Source organism: Drosophila suzukii, chromosome 2L (assembly GCF_043229965.1).
Source record: "Drosophila suzukii chromosome 2L, CBGP_Dsuzu_IsoJpt1.0, whole genome shotgun sequence".
NCBI classification, from domain to species: domain Eukaryota; kingdom Metazoa; phylum Arthropoda; class Insecta; order Diptera; family Drosophilidae; genus Drosophila; species Drosophila suzukii.
In genome coordinates, this window is record NC_092080.1 from 19,601,160 (window position 1) to 19,626,202 (window position 25,043).

Sequence of the window (25,043 nt, forward strand, 5' to 3'; positions counted from 1 at the left end):
ACATTGCTCTCTAGCCAACTTCAAAATATGCATAAATCTTGTGTTGAAAATTTATATTTACATTTTGCTCGTGCTATTTAACAACATTTGGTCAGGACGAGCAGGCCATGCCACATTATGGGGCTTCCCCTGCATTTCGTCCTGCTCTTCAGTTTCTGCGGCTTCCAAAACTTTTGCGCTTTAACACTTTGCACTTGTCCACTGCGTTTTGGGAGGATGTTCAGCTGGAGCTTCAGCTGCCGGCTACAAGTTGTTTGTTTTATTACAAGTGCCAAATAATTTAACTGCTAAAATATTAAATTTCCCCCTTGAACGGAATGGCCAGTGTGTGGGGAAATATATTTATATGGATTTATACATACATGCATTCTCGTAAATTTGTCAGTAACCAAGCGCCTTGGGAGCCCAGTGTCAGTTCAATGGGCCATTTGGGGAATCTGTTTGTTCGTATAGACATCTATAAATACGCACATGTTTGAGTTTAATTAAAATGGACATTAGGTTCGGGCAGTGCTGGGCCAAATATGCCTGCACAAATAAGTAAATACATATACAAAAATAAACATAATTTGATGGAGGGACTAAAATAACCAAATAGTCAAGTGCCAGGCCTCATGCAGTTAATGCCTTCAATAGGCTCTAATTAACATGTCCCCCATATTCAGACTGTGGGTTGTGGAAAATCTGAGACTTGGATCCTTTCATCCCAAGACGAAACTGGGCAGCAACAGGAAGGGGAAACGGGCAATGAACACTTCATTCAGCAAGTTTAAATTGAAGTGCAAATTGCGGTTGGACGGGGCTGCAAAGACACTACTCATGCACTTGAAAACAAAAGTTTGAATAATATCAATATTAAATATTTTAATATAAAAAGAAATAGGAATATTTCCTTTACATAAAATGTTTTTACTAATAATAAAATGTATATTACTTAAGTATAATTAAGTCTAGTATGGCATTTGGGTTTCGTCCAGTGCAAGGATATACTAGCAACCTGTAAAGACTTTGGCGACATCAACCATCGATTATGGTTGGCAACCTTTCCAACCAAACTGAAAAACAGGATAGAGGGAAAATCTGAAAGAGACGGGTATTGTTAGACGCCCGCTGGCTGTCATGCGGTCTTTTTTAAGTGCTTTACGGGTTATTTTCGGGACATTGGTGGGCGGCACTTCCGAAGGGTGTCAGGCTCTTGATAATGACGATGGCATCGACAACGACAACGGCAACTCTGTTGTCATAGGCGACTGTAACTGCTGCCAAACACACAAACATGTTCTCGTGTGCCCTGTGGTTCGGGAACGTAGCAGCCTCTCGAGGGTTCCAATTGAATTTGAAACAAGTTCAAAATTGTTCGCATTGGTCGGAAAGTCCCAAGTGATTTTGACTTTGTAGGCAACGTTCAACCGAAATCCAGGGTATAAGGTCTTGTTTTGTAGTCTGATTATGGTAAATAATATCTTGTTTTCCAATAAAATGAAGTAGGAGAGAAGTCTATTAGGTATACGAAGTACTATTTTGGATTTAATAAGTTTAATTGCGAAAAATATACACAATTTTAAGGTTATTTAAAAATCAGTTTAATATAATAATATTTCTTTGCCATGATGGTTCTTTTTGGAAAGGCATCCCTTACAAGCCAAAAGTGTTGAGCCCCGACACCTCATAAACTCATCACCCCCAACAAAGTTGGACAACATGACAAAGAGCATAATGCAGTTCTTAACAGTAGATTACGTCGGAGAACCTATAGACAGTCCTTAACCACAGCCATAAACCACTTTTATCATGGGCCAGCACGAAGCTTCTCGCTTCACATTTTCCGTAGTACACCGCCCACCCATCTTTACTGTCCATCTTTATTTCGACTGGTCGACTTACTTGGCTGGCTCTTCCTCTTTTGGCCAAATGGGCAGGAAACTCCTTTCTGCTTATCTGTCGTCTCCCTCTGGCCAAAGGCAATGCCGAAATTCCAACCCAACCGGGCAAGTAAATATTTCCAGTTTTCGGCCACAAATGCAATTGGGCTTGATGATATTTGTTGCTTCCGTTTTGGTTTGCAGTTGAGGAAATGAAGCTAGTACAGTTATTTTGTACAGAGGGCAAACATTTAGGCTTTAAAGTTAAGCTTTAACATGTATTGGAATTACAGACCTGCACGAATAAGGAACAATATACCAAAGTCAAATAAAAATATTTTATATCTTGTTGACAAATTTGGAATTTCTCTCCTTCGGCTTTTTTAGTATTACTAAAATTTTAAAAATAAATGTACTTATGTGTATGGGAAATGTTAAATCACTTATTTAAGAAATACAAATTTGAACAAAATTGGTATACCCCAAAACACATACGTTGTTTCTCACAGTATATATCTTTACTTTCAGCTGACTTTGCACAACACTCTATTTTGTCAATCACTATCAGTTAGGCCATAAGTTCCATATGTCCTAACCAGTTTTCTGCGGCCCTCTTCAGCCTGTCCACCTGCCTTTAAATGGATATATATAAAGTGTGTGGATGCGTGGGTTTTCGAATACATGTACAACCGCATAGGGTTCTCCATTTATTTTATGGTCGAAATGCATGCAATGAAAATTCCCAACAATTTGGTGTGCCCTCAACCCGTTTTTTCACCCTAGGCATACGGTGTGCCCACATTCTCCGGATTGGGTGGTTCCAATATCCCCACACATTTGTGCATTCTCGGCTGTCTTATCAGTGCCAGTGCCTTGGGCACTGAGCTCCCAACATAGTTTAGCTTCAAATTCCAGCCCCTGTTCGAGGGAATAGGAGTCTAGTCCTCCTCCTTCTGAACCTCCTGTGTGTGCACGTGTGTTCAATGTCAGGCGGTTGGGTCCCAGTGGAAGTTTGTGCTTTGTGTGACAAGTCGACATATTTCTCTGGGTTTTTGGCCCGGCCTTGTTGATATTGCACTTTGGCTTGCATGCAAAACGCTGCCTATAAGAGGTAAGGCAGAAGGAATAGCAGCTGCAACGGCAAAGGAGCAGGTCAAAAGCCAAACAGTTGCACTGTCGAATGAACTTTTCTAATTCCAAGAGCAGAGCAACCAGAAGAGCCACTAACCAACCTTCCCATCCCCATACCCATCCACAGGAGCAATCAGGACGACCGAGTCCTGTGGCTCTTTTCCATTTGCCTGGCAGGGGAAATTATTCCGTCGTTAATTAGTGCCCGATACAGAGAAGACGAGACCATACATTTGGCTTATTTCTAGCCCATTTAGAGGCGGGCGGCTGGAGAGCTCTGTCGTTTACGAACTTTTCTTTTTCATTTGGCCCAAAGTCATTCCGGGAGCCATCACCATCACCATCGCCCATCATCATCATCTTCATCATGATTGTAGTCTTCGTCCTTGTCATCGGTCGCCTTCAGTTTGCACTTGACCACAAATTGCTTGGCTACCGTTTGCTTTTGCCTTCTAACTAAGCTTTTGTCGTTCAACTTCAACGTCCATTCGCACAGAAACAAATTTTGTTTATCTTTTCCTGGCACTTGAGTTGAGTTGGGCTGAGTGCAAAGTTACGGATGATTGGTATTGGAGATACGGATGCGGATGCGAATACGAATCCGAATTCGAATGCCAAGTGGGGTTTTAACAGCTGCGACAATTAGACTTCTACCTGCCTGCCCTTCTGTCTCTTCGGAAGCCCTGCATTGAATAACTTGATTTGAGCTGATTGTGACAGTTTCTGGGCTTCGCAATACAAGTCAATCAAGATTTGTGTTCAAAAAAACAAACCAAAATAACAAAGGTAAAAGATTTGTTAGGGTACCTTTAAAAGAACTAAAATCAATTTATTAATTTCTATTGATACATCATCTATTGGTTAACGTTTTAGTTGTATTTAAATTGACTTTTTATAATAAAACCAAATCCTAAATAAATAAAAAAAACTCAATTGAAAACCCCCCGTTCATACCAAGCAAAATATAAATAATTTATTTGGTGGTCAAACTGTTTTCCTAACCCAAAAGTTCTTAGTCACCCAGCATATGTAGAAATCCAGGGATAGAACGCCATGCATATGTATCACTATTTTGATCAATGGTATTTAATATTAATGTGTTCTTGTTAGGCATAGAAGAAAAAAAGCACGGAAATGGGAATCGTATTCAAGGATGGATGTGGTGGGTGTAGGTTGTTTTTGTTCCAGAAGAAGGACACAAGTCCGAGGCAGAAAAACTAATTTGTATGCGGAAGGCAGCTGGTGTCGCCAAAACGGACAGACTTTCGTTCTGTCGGACGTTTTGTTTTGCCTTCGCCATGGACGCGGCCAAAATGCGTAATCTGTTTCTTGGCCCTTGCGAGTGTGGCTTTATGCGAAAGTGCCAAAGCGCAGGTGACGACGATGACGGCGACACTTTTTCTGCCAAAGTGTGACAACAACGGAAGGCTGTCGCCACGGGCAGAAGACATTAGTTATCCATATGGGTAAGGGAGGAAGGTAGGTCATGGATGTGGCCTTTAAGACTCGGACATAGTCGGTAGGCGTTTTAAAGCATTAGGAACTGATTATTAAGATATATCATACTTTTTGCAGATAATTAGAGGTCTTGAAAACCATTGATAAGATATGACGTGTCACTTTGGTACACAGAGAGAAATATTCAAGTACATTGCTCTTGAATTAAGAACATTAGTTCTTAAAATCCGACCAAGTATATTTTAAGTGCAATGTTCTCAATATCAGAACAAAATGGTGAGAAGAGAAAACTCAAATTGAGATTAATTAACAACCTTTTGATAAGTATACACTACTTACTGGACTAATATTTTAGTTATGGAGATACATATTTTCATATTTTTTCAAAATAATAATGTTTCAATTTTTAAGAACATTGTCACCTCAGATGTTTTGCAGGGTTTTAAAGTTGCTGCCTCGCTCTTATCCAGATAATTTCGCTTTATCTCTTATTTCCGATTTGAATGGACTTTGATTGAGAGAAAAATTATACTGAATTATTTTACCATGCGAATATCAAAGTGATCATCCCTATAATGATTTCTATAAAACAACATTTACTGTAAAAATCAAGAAAAATGTAAACGTGCCGTATAATTTCATTTTAAGCCCTAAAGGACCTTCATCTCCCCTTTTGCCCATAGCGCTTATCGCCGAACAATTGTGCAAATTAAAACATTTTTAATTAAGGCAAATACAAAAAGCGTAACAATTGTCGGGTAAACAAATTAAGACTAAATGTGCTCATGAGGATGAGGGGCAGGGAACTGGATAAACAAAGGAAGAAATGATTAAATAAATAAACAGCAGCGGGAACGGTAACAACGTGGTAATCAAATCATTTACAAAATAAAAGCAAATTAGGGAAAATTGTATGAATTGCGCTCCCCGACATCCACGCATCAAAAGCCCAGTAAAAGCAGCAGTGGTGAGCATTTTGCGATGATTTTCACTTGTTAATGCAAAAGCAACGCCAGCAGCAAACACGCACATGCCACGCCCATTTAATGTACGCCCACAACTGGGCCCACAGCATTTATGGCGCCCAATTGTATGCTATATAATTTTTGATGCTTTTTCGCGGAAGGCACTTGGATTTTAGATTTAGGTCGGGGAATCGTTAAAATGACACAATAAAAATCTTAAAAAAATGGCATGGTTTTAAATATTTTTGTTATCTTTCCCTTTGTACTTTTATTCTTAAAAAATTAAGCCGCCTACTAAAGAAAAAGCCAAATAAAATGTTACCAATTCTTCACAATAACTCTTCTTTACAAACTATGATGTAAATATTAAAAGTTGTTAAAAAATCTGAACACAGCTGTATTTTTAATGCAATACTCGTATTTCCATTCATACATTTCCTTTTGTAAGAGTATTTTAACCTCTTGGTTGCAACTCTGTGTGTGTCTGAACTTTTGTTGCCTCAAATATTTGGTGTTCCTTATTCAGTTATATTTTTTTTCATCCTGGGTTGTTCCCTTATTTTGCTTTTAAAGCGTCGAAATTGTGTAAAGCGTCTGTTATGGCCTTTTGGGGTGCCGATTCAGTTTTGGGTTCCTTGGGGGTGGGCTTGAATGCTCTTTGTGTGTGTGTGTATGTGTATTTATGGCGTCTTTCGCCCTCAATTTCATTTGCAATTGAATTTGGGATTATTTTTCATTTTTGCTTGCGCATCTCACACACACACTTGCACAGAAAGCAAAGGCCACAAGTGGCCTGAATGGGACCATGCCCGTAATTGGGAGGCGAAAGTGGGCGGATGGGCGTTGGGTGGCATGGGCGTAGTCGGAGTGGCAAGAGGGATCAAGTAAGGAAGTTGGGGGCAAAAGCCCTGCTACGAAAGCCGCTTGCATGTCTGAACGTCGTTTGTCTCCGACTCCTGGCAAATTTCCTGCTCCATCTTTTATTTATACCCCTTAGTTCCAGCCTATTCTTGATCCTATAAGGTTCTATTTTCCAATAATTCTAAAGCCTAAAAAAAATAATTTCTTTCCATACATGAACTTTGGAGTTTTATCAGAAAATCGCTAAAGGAACAAAAAATAAATTGGAAAAAATTAGAGAGTCTATAATATTCTTATTATTACCTTTTTAAATTAATTTATTGATATATGATGATTATAAATCGCCCTATATAAAAAAAATAAACACCTTAAAATTCAGGGTACCTAAAACTTTAAAACAAGTTTTATCATTTATAAATGGTAGATATATAAGAAAAAACCAACATTAACAGAAAACATATAGGGTGAAAATTCAGTATTATACCCCACCTTGGCGTTTAATAAATGTTGGGGATTAAATGTGAGTTTTTATTAAAAACCAATCCCCAGGGTATCTTATAGTTTTACCACTCTACTCAGAACCTTCGTTACTTTCCTCCTATTTTTTTTGTAAGGCTGCCAGGACGACAAAACCCAAGCTGCCCTGAGCCCGACTGAAGGCAACGGAAGTTGTAAAATTCATAAGTCGAGGCGAGCGCGCGCGTGGCTTTTGTTCAATTGGCGCAACAAGGAAAAAGGACACAAAAAATACAAATAAAATAAAATAAAAATGCTGCGACAAAAAACACGTAAAACATCGAAGAAGCAGTGCGAAATCTTGTACAAGTGCAAGCGTTGATCTGAACTCCGGCAAAAAGATGACACAAAAGTGCACTTTAATCTTTGTGCTGAAATCTCGACGAATCGCTGGGCGATGCAGTCAAAGCTAAAGCGAATATGATTGAAGTGCCTCCAGAGGGGGTGTGAAGGGGGTGAAAAAAGGGGGCCAAAGGATGTGCCGGCGGCTCTGCGAGGAATGTGTGACTGCAAATGGAGCCAGTGTCGAGTGCACTCAGAAATACAACAAATTCGATTCCTGATTTTGTTTATAAGAATTATTTGTAATTTCTTTTGCTCAATACCCTTGCAGAAAGTTGTATTATAGTTTTGCACAAAGAAGTTAAGGAGACATCTTAATGTATTCCTCATAATGTCCTTTATTCTATCAGAACTGATTTCTTAATTCTAAAGAATCGGGATTAAACATATTTAAATACCAAATATAAACTCATTATGATATTATAATTTGTTGTATCTTCGTTATATGCATCTTTACATTTTTACGTTTCTTACATTTGTGCAATAAAAGGGTCATTTAATATTAATTTAAGAACTAATCCTTTAATGTTCTTCTAAAAAAGACTTTACATATTTATTGGTAAATGTTTGAAATTTAAAAAAAACATACATTTTAATTTTTGGGTTTATCCTTATTACTGCTTATCTTTTAATATTTAATGTAAGAACTATAACTTTAATGGTCTTCTAAAAAAAGCTTCATCTAATGATTTTTAATTATTAACATTTTATAATAATAATCTAATAATTTTTACTGTTTTAGCCATAACAATTTTTCTGTTAACATATCTTGCAATTTTTAAGCTTATCCTCCTGATTGCTTATCCTGGTCTGTTAGATTTTCTCCGCCTGTAGGAAAAGGAGCTGTCCTGGAGCAAAGGACCAAGGCATGGTGGGAAAAGGGGCAGAAGGCAAAAAGCAGCCGTTGAGTGGCAAGGAGAAATTGGAAAAATGAAATGTTCAGGAGACGCGCGCTCTATTACGCCTGCGATGGCGACTCAACAGCTGTTGATTGAAATGGGTAAAAGGAGATGGAGGCGATTGAAGGCGGAGTTGGGCTTTGGGTTTGAGTTTGGTTTGGCTTAGAGCGGGTGGGTGGATGGCCAAAGTACATGGTCGGTCAAAGCGAGCTAGCTAGCTAGAGGATGACATAAAAACCGAAAATCAGACAACATCTTGGGGTTGCCTGGTAACATCAGATACCGATTGAATGCATTCAGCCTTCTCCGCCTACTTCCCCCGCCCACTCGAAAACTCATAAGAGTGCCAGCAACAATAAAGCTAGCTGCCCTGAAAGTGAGGAAAAACGAAAAGAAAATTCAAGCAGAAGGCGATGCAGCAAAATGAAATAAAAACGGGTCATTGGAGTAAGAAGCGGCATGCAACAAAATAAAACATTGCTAGGGATAGTATATATATAGGTACATATATATGGGTGTAGAATGTAGAATGTTGCAGGCAGCACACTCGAGGGGTTGCCTTTGATATGCAAATTGCATGCCACTGTGGATTTTTCGGTGGGAAGGAGCGGGGCATTTACGGAAGCTGTGCCTGCTGCGGCTTTACTGGCTTCTCGAGGGCTTACGTATTTAGTGGCTCCCTCCTATGTCTATGGCCACGGCTTTTCCTGGAGCAGCATTCCACCTGCAACCACAGCCCGCTGCACTGGTGAAAATTAAAGAAAATACGGGTATTACTCTGGCTTAGATAATATAATTGGTAACGTAAGCTAAATTAAAAATATTAATTAGATTGGATTTTTAATTCTTCATTATGAAGTCCGTTTCCTATCATCCAATGTCGTGATTCTGGGTTAAATTCTTTCTAAAAAAAACCAAATTTCAGATTTAGCTTAAATGTAGTCACGACTTTGTTAAAACATATTTTGTTTAAATCGGTTTCCTATTATCCAATGTGTAGTGATTTTGGAATAATAATATAATATAATAATATAATCGAATTATATATTTTTGGGTATAATATCTGGGCACTTCGTAATTTCTTTCTTAAAAACCCATAATTAGGTTAAGCTTAAATCTAAACACGACTTTTTAAAAGCATAATTATACCCGTTACTCGTAGAGTAAAAGGGTATACTAGATTCGTCGAAAAGTATGTAACAGGCAGAAGGAAGCGTTTCCGACCCCATAAAGTATATATATTCTTGATCAGGATCACTAGCCGAGTCGATCTAGCCATGTCCGTCTGTCCGTCTGTCTGTCCGGATGAACGCTGAGATCTCGGAAACTATGAGAGCTAGGCTATTGAGATTTGGCGTGCAGATTCCTGAGCTTCTTACGCAGTTTGTTTCAGTAGACTGCCACGCCCACTCTAACGCCCACAAACCGCCCAAAACTGTAACTCCTACAGTTTTGATGCTAGAAAGAAAATTTGAACTGAAATGTATTGTTCTCATCAATACCTATCGATTGACTTAAAAAAAAGTTTGCCACGCCCACTTAAACGCCCACAAACCGCGAAAAAAAAAATTTTAACTGAATGGTATTGGTGTCGTCAATACCTATCGATTGATCCAAAAATAAATTTGCCACGCCCACTCTAACGCCCATAACGCTTAAATCTGTCTACCGCCGGTAGGTGGCGCATTTTAATCTCGCTTTGCTGCTTGCATATCTCTATTTCCCTTTGAGTAACGGGTATCTGATAGTCGAGGTACTCGACTATAGCGTTCTTCCTTGTTTTTTATATCGGTTTCCTGTTATACAATGTCCAGTTATTCTGAAATAGTAATATAATATAATAATATAATCGAATTATAAATTTTTGGCTATAATATATGGGCACTTTGAAATGATTTTAAAGACAATCCTAAAAATTTAAGTTCTAAAATTAATTTGAAATTTTGTTTGTTTTTTGTGACTGTATCTGCAACAGGAAATAATCAAAAAATCGTCTATACTTTACCATCTAAGTTTTGTTCTAAGATTTCCTCCAACAATATATCTTTTTTTTTGTGAGTGTAGTAAATTTGGCGTAGGTCGCGTGCTGGGCAACGTTGCCATTCTGCACTGAAGAACGACAACGCTGCCAAAATGCTTGTAATAAAGACAAACAGTTTGGGAGCGGGCGAATAAAAAGCGAGCGCGAAGAAAACGAAGAAGAATAAGCAAATGCATAATGGTAATGGCACGGCAACAGCAACAGAACCCAGTAACTCCAGAACTCCATGCCGCCCCCGTTTACTTGACACAATAGCATCAGCCAAATAAAAATTTATAGCTCCACTGAAAGCTGCAACGTTGCCACTGGGAGCGGAGTGGAGCTGGCTGGCTGACTGGACTGGACAGCGGTCCTCGTCCTGGCGCCAGGATGCATATCCTGGCATTCCAGTGCCAGGAAAAGTGTGTCGGCAAAGTGGAGAACCAGAGCCCTGTTGCCTTGTTATGACTTTCGAGCTGGCTAAGAGGGTTCTCAACAGATCCTGGTGGAATGCTGAGGAGGTGTTTGAGTTGCAGCCAACCGGGTGGCATAAATGATGTTTAATAAAAATTGCAGAGTGTCTTTGATATTGCAATAGATGAATTCCCCTTTTAAATGCGTTGAAAGTAACTTACTTATTTCCTTTAACTTACCAGCTCAAATTTCAAAGTATTTTCAATTAAAATCAAGAACAAGGTTTTAATATCTGAAATGTTAGCAATAACAGGGAAGAAATTAAAAAACATATGGCAAAGTAATGGCTTAATAAAGACTGACAGATTTAAAATCCTTTAAAGTATTCAATAAACCCCTTCATTCCATCAGTCAATTGATTAAATGAAAGACCCGCGCCACTGCCACTGCCATAAAAAGAATTACTTTTACGATAGAATTCCATATCATGGTTAAGTTTCATTCATTTTTCGCTCAACTTAAATATTCGTTTCATTGCCCCAGATATTCGGGGCAGCTCTCTCTTAACTCACAAGATTATTCTGGAAATGAATGTAAATGGCTGGGACCATAAAACTCTCGCAGCTTTTAAAAATGTGCACCACTCTGTGGTGCAGTACTTTATTCCCTTTTCCGCCCTGTTGCATCCCATTGCCCGCTTTTGGTTTATTTAATGTTGACAATCGCGATGAGGGGCAAAAACGCTAGCGAATCGCGTGCAAAACGCGTCCTCGGATTGTGGATAAAAGGCAGCAGCAGCAGAGCGCGTTTCTCTGACTGCCCTTAAACAATAAAACAATAAATTTTCATTACCGGCTAGCGGCTATTAACAGTTTCCGCTGGCCAAGACAATGCACCGCCAGGAGCTCCTGGCAAAAGCTGTAAATATAATTGTTGATACGCTTTTAAAGTGCAGCAGGCGCCAGAAGGGAAAAATGCGCATCCTTTCGTATTTCCACAGCGATTTTTCAAACCCTCACTTGTTTCATTTACAGCATTTACTTACTTACTTTCATTTGACTTTGGCATTTGCATTAAAATTTTTTATATCGCATCTGCGTTGGGATGCTTTTAATTACATTTTTGTGGCTTTCACTTGGTAGGTCATAAATAATTTTACCAATGAATTTCGTAGGATAGGGAAGCGCCAAATGCCGGACTGCATCAGCAAATTAACATTCCCCATTCAACCCCCTTTTTTTTATTTTTTCTTTTTGTATTATTCCAAACCAACTTACTTCTCGCATTCATTCTACGCTTTTGTTCTTCCTTTGCAGGTCACGTGGCCGGCTGTGGCATCACGGATGAGGTCTCCGAGTGGATGGAGAACATACAAAATTCAGCCGTCGAAGAGTTGCCGGAGCCCATGTCAAAGGACTACCAAAAGCTCCACCGGAAGCAGCTGCACAAAAAGTCCGCCCCACAGCAGCAGCAGCAGCAGCAACAACAGCAGCAGCAGCCCCATCCGCCCAAGAAATACATCAGTGGCGATGAGGATTTCAAGTACCCCCATCAGAAGTACACGAAAGAGGCGAACTTCGCCGAGGGTGCCTTCTACGATCCTTCCACCGGACGTCGCCTGGGCTCGTCCGCCAACGTGGCCGACTGGCATCAGCTCGTCCACGAGCGCGTCCGCCGGGCCACCGACAATGGAGGTGGCTCCGGGGGCTCATCCGGCGGACCTGGACGCGGTCGCGAGGACAACAAGAATACCTGCTCGCTCTACATTCAAACGGATCCATTGATTTGGCGCCATATACGCGAGGGTATTGCTGATGTAAGTATCTGTATTCGATAATCTTTATAAAGTGATTTTTAAATCATTTTAGAAATTATGTTTTCATGCAGGGCTGTTAAGAGCTCCCTTTCAAAGACCTAAAAGAATAATACTAATATAAATATAGTTGGATAACTTTAAACATTGAATATAATTAAGAATGCAACGTTTCAAAACTAATTTTAACTTATACTTTGTTCAGTTTTTAGTAAAAACTTTTTACTATGTGCGAGTATTGCATAAAACGACTTTAAAGTACTGTCAGTGGTGTTGACAACATAGAAGCACGTGATCCAAATTAAAAAAGAAGAGGAAAATACTGGAAAAAATCATCAATTTTGCAATTTTTACGAGCCAGCAGACTTCTCATGAAACTGAAGTGCACATAAAACAAAGGAGGACCAAAGTTTTTGGGATGGAAATATCAGGGGGCACGTACTCGTCGTAGTTGTAAAGGTTTTTTTTTTGAACGTACTCTCCATTTTGGAAGATATGGATAAACAAAAATTCTCTGGTGCCCTACACCATAATTTTAAGGTTCTGTTGCCAGGGTGTCATGGTTCAGTGAGTCGTAAAAATTTGAAAAATACCTTTTGGAAATTGTGAATAAGAAAATCGATACATTTTAGATGCCAGATAGTTGTTTGCCCAATCAAATTTCTATTTTGAAATTTATTTATTTCTAAAAATTTAAAAAAGTCACTCTAATTACTTCAAAGAAATGTTGCTGCGAGGTTTTTTCTTTTTTGGTACAAATTTAAGACAAATGCTTGGTACACTCAGGAATTTGTTTACCTACTTATTCAGCGAATTTTCACGCTCCATAAACTCAGCGAACCCTTTTGTCGCAATCCGCAGAATTGCCTACTTTTCGGGGCATCTGCAGAGCTTAGCAATCATCCAATCAGCTGACCTCCTTCGGCTCGTACAGCGTATGCAATCAACCGTTATGGCCCGCAACCGTGCTCCACCACCCACCCACTGTACCTACCAAATAATCCCCCCTCCCCCCACATCTAGAGCCGTTCTTTCGCCGCACTTTTATGTTTACGTTCATTTTTTCGCATTGTACGCGAGATGATGTCGACGTCAACATCCTCGTCACCAGAGTTCCATTTTTGATGAGACTTTGGTATGGCGGTATGATATATTCCTTAGTTTTAACATATCTATTAAATTTGGCGCTACATAATGTTCCTATAATATAGTTTGTGCCACCTTTTTAAATGTTATGAGATAATAATAAGAAAACTTATTATTTTTCACAAACTGTTAACAGGGTTATAAATTCTTCTCATAGTTTTAAGAGTATATATACTTCGGCTTCAGGAACTTCACTTCCCTTTTCGCTCGCCTTTGTTTTTTGTCTCTTGCGCCCCGCGGCATTTTGATTTTTGAGCCAAAATCGGTGGAAGACTGATGGCGGGATGCCCGGATGTTTGGGGAGTGCGCATAAGGCCTTATAAACTTCAGCTGAATTATTCGACGGGCTTAGCTGAATTTGCATTTTTATACAAATATAGTTGAAGAGCGTTTGTTGGGTGGGAGTTGGCATGGATTGGATTGGATGAGCCTCAGTTGAAAGGGGCGTTTCGAGTGGTCCTTTTTGTTTGTCTGCCGTGGTGGGGGGCAACGGACTCGTTTACACAGATGTCAGGCGCATTTTCGTTCTCCAACGCATTGCGGTTTTCAGATTTTTATAACCCCAGCCCACCAAAAACACAAGTGGTTTTACGTTAATTAAATCTGTCTACCTTGCCGGTTAACAATTTTGGGTTTTCAAATTTCGAGGGTTTTTAAAATTCAATTTAGCTCTCAAAACTCATAACTTGGGTGGGTCAACATTTTTTAAAATTAATTAATTAACTCTAATATAATACTTTAAAATACATAATTGTTATGATTGATATAAGTAATAGTTAACAGTATTTTTTAGGTTAATTAAATGTCAGATAGTTTAGTATAGAAAGATGAGCAAATATGGGACGTTTTATATCAACCCGACTACCCCCATGTTTTTTATTTTTAATCTTGAGACCAAAGTACATCGTTTCCAAGATTTCGACTATGTACATATATGTATATAGTGTATTGGAATATTCAGGATGTCGCCTACTAAAAATAGCGTTTATTTTTGGTCAACACCTTGTCAATGTCCTTTTTTGTTTGCAGCATGATCGTGGGCGCAAGTACGAGGTGGACGAGAAAACGCGCGAGGAAATCACATCGCTGATTGCACATCACGTGACGGCCGTTAATTACATTTACCGCAACACAAAGTTCGACGGACGCACCGAGCATCGCAACATACGCTTTGAGGTGAGTACACAAACGCCCATCCACACACACACCCACACACGCACAGCGGGGATCCCAGGCGGACAAATAGGGATGATGAGATAAGGACAAAGCGGCCAGGACCCGCCTCACAGAGTCCCTGACCACAAGCGGACATTGGTAGCCGGTTAAACCATGCGTAGACGGGTCTTTAGTGGTGTGTATATTAAAGCACCATTTGGCCTCCCCAGATTACAGGGACTAATTGATTGCGTTAATTGGGCCGCAATTATGAAATATTACGTCTGTAAAATGTGGGACAGTTTTTCACATTCATTGGAAATTGAATAAATATAAAAGATATTGGGAAATAGCTATGTTTAAGGAAATATGCTTTAAAAATGTATCCAAAATACTTTTAATATTTATACAAAAAATAATATAATATCTACGCATAACTTTAGGTGCAACGCATTAAAATCGATGACGATTCGGCCTGTCGCAATTCCTATAATGGCCCACACAATGCCTTTTGCAATGAGCACATGGATGTCTCGAACTTTTTGAATCTCCATTCCCTGGAAGATCACTCGGACTTTTGCTTGGCCTATGTATTTACATACAGGTTAGTTATAGGTGATAAGATTTCCCGACTTTTTTAAACGAATTCTGGTTTTACAGAGATTTCACTGGCGGTACTTTGGGACTCGCCTGGGTGGCCAGCGCCTCGGGAGCCTCAGGTGGAATTTGCGAGAAGTACAAGACCTACACGGAAACGGTGGGCGGACAGTATCAGAGCACCAAGCGATCCCTTAACACAGGCATCATCACCTTCGTCAACTACAACAGCCGGGTGCCGCCGAAGGTGTCGCAGCTAACCTTGGCCCACGAAATAGGTCATAACTTTGGATCACCTGTAGGTTTCTCAAATTGCTCATATATCGTTTGCCCTGTGAACTTACTATTTTATACTTTATCCTTCCCAGCACGATTATCCGCAGGAGTGTCGCCCTGGTGGCCTCAACGGCAACTTTATTATGTTTGCCAGTGCCACATCCGGTGATCGGCCAAACAACTCCAAGTTCTCACCCTGCTCCATTAGGAACATCTCGAACGTTCTGGACGTGCTGGTGGGCAACTCGAAGCGGGATTGCTTCAAGGCCTCGGAGGGAGCCTTCTGCGGCAACAAGATCGTGGAGTCCGGCGAGGAGTGCGACTGTGGGTTCAACGAGGACGAGTGCAAGGACAAGTGTTGCTACCCGCGGCTGATCAGCGAGTACGACCAATCGCTGAACTCCAGTGCCAAGGGCTGTACACGGCGGGCCAAGACGCAGTGCTCGCCATCGCAGGGTCCTTGCTGCCTGTCCAACTCCTGCACCTTTGTGCCCACCAGTTACCATCAGAAGTGCAAGGAGGAGACGGAGTGCAGCTGGTCGAGCACCTGCAATGGAACGACCGCTGAGTGTCCGGAGCCACGTCATCGGGATGACAAGACCATGTGCAACAATGGAACTGCATTGTGCATCCGGGGTGAATGCAGTGGATCGCCATGTCTGCTCTGGAACATGACCAAGTGTTTCCTCACCTCGACCACGCTGCCACATGTGAATAAGCGCAAGCTGTGCGACTTGGCCTGTCAGGATGGCAATGACACCACCACTTGTCGCAGCACCAGCGAGTTTGCGGATAAATATAACATCCAGAAGGGTGGCATTAGTCTGCAGCCAGGTTCGCCTTGCGACAACTTCCAGGGCTACTGCGATGTGTTCCTTAAGTGTCGAGCCGTGGACGCCGATGGGCCGCTGGTGCGGCTGAAGAATCTGCTGCTCAACCGGGAGACCCTGCAGACGGTGGCCGAGTGGATCGTCGATAACTGGTATCTGGTGGTTCTGATGGGCGTGGCCTTCATCGTGGTCATGGGGTCGTTTATCAAATGCTGTGCCGTGCACACACCCAGCTCCAATCCGAAGAAGCGGCGGGCTCGACGCATCAGCGAAACTCTGAGAGCTCCCATGAACACGTTGCGAAGAATGGTAGGGTGTTTGAGTACTTGATGTTGCAAGTATTATATTGTGTGTTGGAATATTTCAGCAACGTCATCCCAATCAGCGAGGAGCAGGTCCTCGAAGCATACCGCCACCGGCGCACGAGGCGCAGCATTATCCCCGTAGCAGCGGCGGTGGTGGAGGAGGAGGTCGCCACGGTGGCTCCCGATCGCACCACCAGTCGCATCCGCACGATTGGGATCGCCAGCAGGGTGGTCACTCAATCGTTCCCCTGCCCACCGGTGGCAGCCATTCGAGTCGCAACTCGGCGGCGAATCAGGCGAGAAGAAGCGATGGACGCGGCACACGATCCACCAGCAGTGGGCGACCACAGGCGACGGCGAGTGGAAGTGGAGCCACTACTGGAGCAGCGCGATCACATGGCGGGTATGGAGCCGAGCAGGCGATACCGGGTTCCATTGGTGGTGGTGTCCAGGCGGCCATTAGCAGCGGCGGTGTGGTGGCTCGGGCCCAGCTGCCGCTGCCATTGCCGCCGCCAAATGCACAGCAGCAACTGCAACAACAACAACTACAGCTCCAGCAACCGGCAATTTCGCCGCAGCAGCAACCACAACAAGCGTTCTACACGCCGAAAGGTGTGTGTCCCTCTTCCTCCACAAAATAGAGTGAGCCGGTAGTTTTGCCCCAGACACGCTCCTCATTTTCTCACCCAATTTCCCCATTGTGTTTATTCCACAAATTTAATTTGTCGTTTTTCTTTTCGTTTGCGAAACGCTACAAAAATTCAGAACTACCACCACGCAATAAGTCCCGATCATCACGTACCAACAACACCTCCAACACCACAACCACCAACTCATCCACAGCGGCAGCCGGCAGTGGGTCGGGATCGGGATCGGGGGCGGGCAGTAGTAGTAAAAGCAAGAGCGGTAAAAGTGCCAAAGCCAAAGACTCAAAGTCGCAAAAGTCGCAGCAGGCCAACAGCAGTCGCAGCAGCAGCAAGGAGAAGGCCAACGTCAAGCCGGTGCGCCGCAATATCGTTTATTAGGAGTGGATCCATCACATTGCCATACAGAAACACTGAAAGACAGACCCCGAATCCCAAGAAACCAAAACAAAAACGCCCGCTGCTAGTCATCGATCCATGAGTTGTTGCCTCCCATCCACCACCAATACACAAGAAAAAAAAAGATCAAAATGATATATCATTTAGCCGAAGCAATTGGTATGACCTTTGTGATTTTGCTCCTCCCTTGGTTTGTGACCCTTTTTAGTTTTTTGGATGTGATTTTCCCCCTGTTAATGGTTTCCTCTTCCATTTGGCATGTGCCCTTGATTTCCTCTTATTTTTCCAGTACCCCTTTTCCGTTTAGTTTTGGATAATGTTTTTGTATTGTTGTTGTTTTGTTTTTGCATGTGCATTTAAATGGTTTAATTAACACTATTAATCTTTTTGAATTAATTGTTGTGAAGCATTTTATAATATGTTTTTTTTCCTAATTTAGATTCTTGGATTTTCTCTTATTTAATAAATATATTTTTCAAACAATTCCTTTTAAAAAATATTTTATAAAATGCTTATAAATGTAATTTTATCAGAAAATACTAACACAACTAATAACGAATGTTAATGTAAATTGTCTTATCCACTGATTAATAACTATCTACAATTCGTTTCCTTTCTTAGGCGTCGCGCCGCCGCCGCTACAAGTAAGCTTTAGTCGGCCGACATCGTTGCACGAGCAACAGCAGCAGCAACATCATCTGCAACAGCAGCAGCAGCAGCAATTGGAGTCGCAGCAGCAGCAGCAGCACGCCTACGCCGATGCCTATGCGGCCTTGGGGCGGGGCCAATATGAATCCACCACCCGGGCGCCCAACAATAGCAAAGTTTGACAGCCAAAAGTGGCAATGGAGCGCCATAAAAGGCCAAAGGCTAAGCGAATCAAGCAGCATCAGCAGCAGCAACAACCACAACAACAGCAAACAACACAGCCCAAACAGCAACAAAAGCAAAAACCACATAAATCAAATGAACTCAAATTAAATGTAAATGTAATTTTTATGCTAATTATTTTTATTTAAACAATGTTTGTATGCCACAAGGGAATACCGCCAGAAAAAAAAAAAACAAAAAAAAAATTGAGACAAATTTCGTAATACAGAAAAAGCTAAAAGTGAATGATATTTTTGATTAAATAAATTGAAATGAAAAATACGAATGCAAATTATGATTAATATAAATAATTAAAAGCGGCAACATGCATAATACATATAAAAACAAGAGGTAAAAATATACATTTGTATGTATATATTTATTATGCATACTCAAATATTAAATAGCAGCAGCCACAACAAACAAATATTATACATGAAATGAAAAACTAAGGTTTAATTGTATGAGAAATGCATTCTATATGTCGGTGAGATTTCTAAGCGCTAGGCATGAATACGAAATTAATTACGCACTTAAGTCACGAAAATGTGTTTTGTACAAAAAAATTAATTAAATAAAAACAGTGCGAGTTAATTAAGCTTCATCGACAAGAAGAACGGAAACAACAAAGCATTTAAATTGTATTTATCTGTACCGAAGGCTAAACGTTTATTTAAGCCGTCAAAATTGCATTTGTAAACTAGCAAACAACCATGAAAACCAAAAAGTATGAAAACCATAAATATTAAATGAAAAAGCGAGACTAAACAGTAATGGTGGAAACAATCCAATCTTTTTAATTTGTTGCTAAACGCATTTTTCTGTACAACTTTCGAAAACCGCTTTGATTGTTTTCCGTATACATTTTCCTTGTGCAGAAAAAATGGCAAACGAAGTAACTAATTTTTATATTTCATGTATTTTTACTATCTTAGGTACAATTTTCTATTGTCAATTTTTATTAGTATTAGGTTTAAAGCTTTATGTTTTAGCAATCTGGTAGCAAGACCACCACTGATTATGTTTAATGTTATCTATCATGTACGTGTATATCTGCCAACATTGAAATTTATTTTTATGTACGTATCTGATAATGCGTAGGTCATGCAAATACGAGTCTGCGTGTGCTTGTAATTTACTTTGTTGTAGTCTCATAGGTTACTAGTTTATGTTTTTTGTTTTTGTCTGCGTGTTTCGATTTTGCATGCTCAAAGATAAATCGTGCAACTCACGGAGTCCCGACTGATGCACTACTCCAAGAAAAGACATGAATAGGATGGAAGCTAATTGATTATTTCGTTGGAATCCTTGTGTTCACTTCCTAATATCCAAATTTTGAATAGTTTACCATAGAGTTTTCTCAAGTTGGTTTTAAAATAATGTCGTTTTTATGTTTCTCGGCTCGAGAAATTTGCTGATAAATGTATTTGAATACCGTGTTCTGTGGTAGCTTTACTTTGAATTTCTGCAACACTCTACAAAAAAGAACATCTTCAAACTCTTGTAAATAAACTCTATAAAATATATATAAATATAAATACTAAAATACACTGTAAGGAATAAATTAAAATTGAATTGCATATACAGAAAAGGCAAAATAAGTTTACAGAATAATTAAATTGCATAAATTGATATATGAAGTATGTATTCAATTCAAATTGAAAAGTGAAAAATGCAAAGAAACGAAACATAACTCAAAGCGAACAAAGCAAAACTATGCTTTCGTTTTTTCTCAAACAACATAGCAAACAAAGAACAAAAACAAAAAACATTTAACTATTAATTTAATTAAAATAAATAAAGAATTAATTAATTGACTTTAAGTAAACTAATTAATTATGATTATGAAAAAAAATGTCTTAAAAAAGAATGATGAATATGAAAAAAAGATAATAAAAAACAAGAAAAACCTACTATTTTATAAAATAAAAGAGAGTGTGTTTATTTAACAACAAAAAGGGACTACCTAAGGCCTCTTCCGATAATTTTAGCACCCCCAAGGAAACTTCTAATTTAATTCTTCAATTTTAATTAGTGAGAAACAGAGTCAAGGCACTTTGCGAAAATACACATTAGTTTACAAATACTTATAAATTAGTATACAAAATCGAGTTTGGTTAACAACGAACGAGACGAACACAGTATTTCTTTGGATCTTCTGCCCGAGGACAACTATGCGCGTATTCTGGAGGCCTTCTTGCTCCTGTCGGCCTTGGGTGGCGGTGGTCCATTACGTCCTGCCTGCAAATGACGGTTGTAGATGCTGTCGAGAGAATAACTGATAAGTTGGGAGTACTATTTTCGAATTTTTTTTCTGGTCTCACATTTTATAGGTCTCCGTTTTGAGGTAGTCGATCACGTGACTGATGCCTAGCAGATATTGTTCGGCAATGGGATTGACCCAGGGATTCTCCTCCATCTTCATTACTGATTTGTTGCTCAAGAGGTCGAGCTGGGCAATTTCTGGCGGCAGTACCTGCAGCCTGTTGTTCTGAATGTGTAGCTCCCGGAGGCGCGCCAAGTCTCCAACTTCACGGGGAAGCTCCAGGAGATCGTTGTCGCGCAGTCCGAGAATTTGCAGATTCTTCAGCTGACCCACCTCCTTCGGAATATACTCAAATTCGTTATCGCCCAGATATAAAGCACGCAAAGTTTCCATTCCAAAGAAGTTGCCAGGCAGCAACGTTTCATTAAGATTGTTGTAGGACAGGTCCAGGACTTCCAAAACGGGGAAGGCTCCAAAGCCCCGAGGAAGAAACACCAGACGGTTGATGGACACATTGAGGATTCGCAGCTTGGGCATGGACGACAGCGAAACGGGCAGTTCGGTCAACTGGTTGTTCGAGAGGTTGAGGATCTCCAGATTGAGTAGATTCGCAATCCCTGGACTGATCACACTGATTTTATTGTGGGACAGGGTCAGGCGCGTGATGTTGGACATGTTGACTGTTGGTAAATAACACAGGAATTATAATAAGTGTTATGGTAAAAAAATATTTTAAAAACATAATTATTAATTACCAGTTTAACATAATGGTATCTTACTTCTTCAAAATATTTTTGATAAATAATTCAATTAGATTTAAATACATTTATGAAGATGTATTACTTAAATTAAAGTTGTTTTAAAGGTTTAAATGAATTAGAAAACATTTTAACAATTAATTTTTTTTCAAGAATACGAATTTTATTCTTATCTGCAGTAAATTTCTCACTGGGTTCAAATGTAAACAGCTGATTGCACGCAACAAGTATAGACGCCGAATGTTAGAGCGGGATAACTATATAAACATAGGCATGCGCAATGTTCTTTTCACAAAATTTGATAAGCCAAAAACAAAAAATAATAAATCATTTTAGTTTTACTAAATTAATTAATAAAATATATATACAAATTAAAGAGGTGACTAAGGGGAGTAATCTTTCAAAACATATCTGGCGTCTCATAATGTTGTTCGTCAAGACTTTGTTTACATTTTGTACGCACATTGAAGTCTATTTTGGTGCTGGCGTCATCGCAATAAATACAACGGAGTGCCTGAATTTTATAGCACTATGTAATCTCTACGAATTATTAAAAGTACCACCTAATACTGTAAGTAGTGGCAGTACACGAGAACATTACTAATTTTGAATTTTTCTAAACATCTGGGGCGAGGCCCTTTTCTGCGTGGGAGTGTCTGCAGTCTGTTGACTGAGTTTTGCAAAATAACCATTTGTCTTAGTTTTAATAAACTAATTTTGATACTCACACAACCCGGGCATCTCCTCGAAGGACGTAAGACCCTTGTCCACCAGGTCCAGTTCCCGGTTTTGAGTTTCTCGGGCTTCATCTAAAACTTTCTTTGCCTTCGACATCTTTGCGCTGACTGGTATACAAGACTGACTCATTTTGGATGATTTTGAAAATACCCTAAAAAATACTAAAAATTACATTTAAAATTAAAAACAGTTTTGATAGGCTTAAATAAATATAAGTTCAAAACTAATATACTTTTTAAAATGTAACATTAGTTTTCTAATTATTAATATTTTTATGAAAAATCTGTTAATAAATGTTGAAACTCCAAATGCATTGCCGTATCAATACTTATTAAAAAAATTAAAAAGAATGTTTAAATATGTATTTATATTTTCTTTTAATTTTAATAAATTAATTATAATAATATATGAAAATTTAACAAGTATTTAAAACAATTTTTAAGCAAACGGCCTTTTTATGTAAATAAGAAGCGATGCCAGATTGTGCGAAAAATGTTATTTGACATTACATTTCATGTAAGCAAACGTTGAAAAATTTAAAAGCGTAATCCCGTAGCTAAAAAATTTTTTTTACTTATGTATCTGGTATTTTTTTAAAAATTAATATATTGAAATATAAAGATTTTTTATCCATATGAAACCATTTATTACCAGCCAAAATATCATATTAATAGTGGCGCCCTAATAAAACATGCGCAAGAGTAAATTTGACATGTAGAAACCATGTCAATTTTTTCTTCTACTTCAACTTTCATGTTTTATAATATTTTATTTTATTTTATAAGCACGCACATAGAAATTTATTTAATAATTTATTTCAATGTTTTTATTTATTTTTATATCTTTAAAAAAGTGTTGAAATTTTTTACATTTTTCATATTTTTACGATTGCGTTTAATCCTGGCCTTCAAGGGTACGCACAAAATTTAAATGATTTAAATTTTGTTAGATAAATTAAATATTTGAATTTTTCTTAAGGTACTTGCAGATATTAACTTTGCACTTTGCTTTATTTATTTAAATATATGTATTTATTTAATTAAAAAACAATCACTTACTTCACTAGTTCACTTCAAACTGTATTCGTTGCCACTTCCAGTAGCTCTAAAACTGCGTCAACTGCACTTTATGTTTGCATATGTTTCTGTCCGGGTAATTCTAGGCACTTTTCCTTCACATTGGTACAGATTTTACAACTTTTCAGGTCACTGTGTTACACAAACAATGCACTTGACCTAATTTTGGTAAGAAAAACCAAGGCCTTTTGCAAAAGGAAGCAACAAATATTAAATATCCAAGTGCTTTTTAGTGGTTGAACTGATTTTATGGCACTAAGGTTACAGAATGGAACATGGGATCTATTATAATACGTCTTTGCTCTCCGAAATTAATCACGAAAATAGCCAAAGTGCGGAATGCGTCGTGCGTCGTGCGATCGTCTCGAGTAACTGAAGAGATCTCTCGCAGCGTCAGCAAGATCGATCGATGTGGATGTGGGCGAGTTTGGGGCGATGGGGGAACCAAAATACCGATGGGGGCTGGTTTTGCCTTTTCTGAATGTCGCTGCTGCCGGTAAAAAAACAAAAGCAGCAAACCCAAACCCGATACTGGGTTTTGTTGATTTTATTTAAAGTATTTCGCCTTTTTTCTCCAGCATCTTCACTGCGAAAACCAGTTTGAATTATAGCCGAACCGATTGATACAAGCCTTGTTTTCAATGCATAGCTAAAGCATAAAATCGGTAATTTTGTCCAGTTTGTGATTTTTCTCAGCTTTAATGGTAGATAAAAAAAATCTCACAGATGTTTTGGTTGCAAAAGAAAACTGCTCACTTGAATATAGAATGTCCATTAAATACTTAGCATTCTTAATCCTGCTATTGCCGCTGATTATTGTCAACGCTCAAAAATCACGAATCTGTAAGTCATTAAGTTGCCATTGATAAAAATGCTGAGAAAATATTTGTATTAATATTTATATCCAGTCTGCAGAGGAAAACGGGGATGGGGCCAATGCACAGCCAATAATAAGGAATGCAACCTTCGACGCTATAGAGACAGATTTTGTGGGCCCAACACCATGTGTTGTGCAATGTAAGAAATTAAATTAAACTTGTGAAATAAAAGCTTTACTGATTAGTTCCCTACAGTCGATTAGTTTGTTTAAAATAGCTTCTTCGCAGTCTTGAAAGTAGAATTGAAAATATCACATCTGCTTTTGAACTGAGCCAGAATGGTTTTCGCTAAAGTACTTTATATTCTTGCTTTACTTTTTCTTCTCGCCCCTGACGACTCAGAGTGTAAACTTCAATATATAAGTAAGCTAATGGTCACGTCATTGGTTAGCGAGTTTAAGGCTAATTGCGGTTCATAGTTTGCAGGCGCAAAACGGGAAAGTGGGGACGTTGCATTATAAAAGGTACACCGTGTCCTGGCATCACTCATCTGAATCGAGTTTGCAACTCGCCTGTTGCCCATTGTTGTGTGCTCCATCGGGGAAAATCCTTTGAAAATATTAAAAAGAAGAAGACGACGAGACCTCTAAGTAAGAAGTCGAGTACCCCAATAATAACTAAACATTTGAGCACTCCAACAACGGAACAAAATAGTACCTAAGAAGCCAACTTTTTCATAAACGCTGGGACAGAGTAAATAATCTTGAAAGGTTATTTTTTACATAGTGTTCACTTGGGTTTATCAATCAAATCACTATTATATCCTACTATTGCAATAGTACACATGTGTATAATATAAATTGAAAATGTCTCTTATAGATACA

At 39.2% G+C, this 25,043-nt stretch overlaps 2 protein-coding genes and 1 long non-coding RNA gene across 6 annotated transcripts in view; 2 read left to right on the forward strand and 1 right to left on the reverse strand.

Moving 5' to 3' along the window:
- Positions 1-19,277, forward strand: part of kuz (zinc-dependent metalloprotease kuz) — a 92,027-nt gene extending 72,750 nt beyond the window's left edge. For 2 of the 4 annotated variants that reach the window (XR_011603637.1, XR_011603638.1), the window contains exons 6-13: positions 11,785-12,284; positions 14,457-14,603; positions 15,026-15,186; positions 15,243-15,477; positions 15,548-16,594; positions 16,653-17,202; positions 17,356-17,792; positions 18,255-18,397. Coding sequence is in view for 2 of the 4 variants with exons in the window: in XM_017089462.4 (XP_016944951.3) it covers positions 11,785-12,284; positions 14,457-14,603; positions 15,026-15,186; positions 15,243-15,477; positions 15,548-16,594; positions 16,653-17,202; positions 18,255-18,463 (2,849 nt within the window). In the remaining 2 variants the exon portion in view is untranslated. Of the gene's footprint in view, positions 1-11,784; positions 12,285-14,456; positions 14,604-15,025; positions 15,187-15,242; positions 15,478-15,547; positions 16,595-16,652; positions 17,203-17,355; positions 17,793-18,254 lie in introns of all 4 variants that reach the window. The other 2 variants (XM_017089462.4, XM_017089463.4) reach the window with 2 other exon arrangements.
- A 1,238-nt stretch (positions 19,278-20,515) lies between these two features.
- On the reverse strand, positions 20,516-23,533 carry ics (ras suppressor protein 1). The gene is made up of 4 exons (XM_065865900.2): positions 23,324-23,533; positions 22,256-22,426; positions 20,828-21,449; positions 20,516-20,766 (listed from the first exon to the last, which is right to left on the reverse strand). Exons 2-4 carry the CDS (start codon positions 22,392-22,394, stop codon positions 20,676-20,678), a joined length of 852 nt encoding a protein of 283 aa, XP_065721972.1. The 5' UTR covers positions 22,395-22,426; positions 23,324-23,533; the 3' UTR covers positions 20,516-20,675.
- Positions 23,534-23,625: 92 nt separating this feature from the next.
- LOC139352308 (uncharacterized) lies at positions 23,626-24,918 on the forward strand. Its single transcript, XR_011603639.1, has 3 exons — positions 23,626-24,184; positions 24,250-24,582; positions 24,639-24,918. It is a non-coding gene; the product is annotated as an uncharacterized lncRNA (long non-coding RNA).
- The last annotated feature ends 125 nt before the right edge of the window (positions 24,919-25,043 follow it).

Coding starts and splice junctions, on each gene's coding strand:
- ics (XM_065865900.2), bottom strand. CDS start 22,394: ATGAGTCAGTCTTGTATACCAGTCAGCGCAAAGATGTCGAAGGCAAAG. Junction 21,450..22,255: donor CGAGGAGATGCCCGGGTTGT/GTGAGTATCAAA, acceptor ATTTACCAACAG/TCAACATGTCCAACATCACG. Junction 20,767..20,827: donor AAAACGGAGACCTATAAAAT/GTGAGACCAGAA, acceptor TTCTCTCGACAG/CATCTACAACCGTCATTTGC.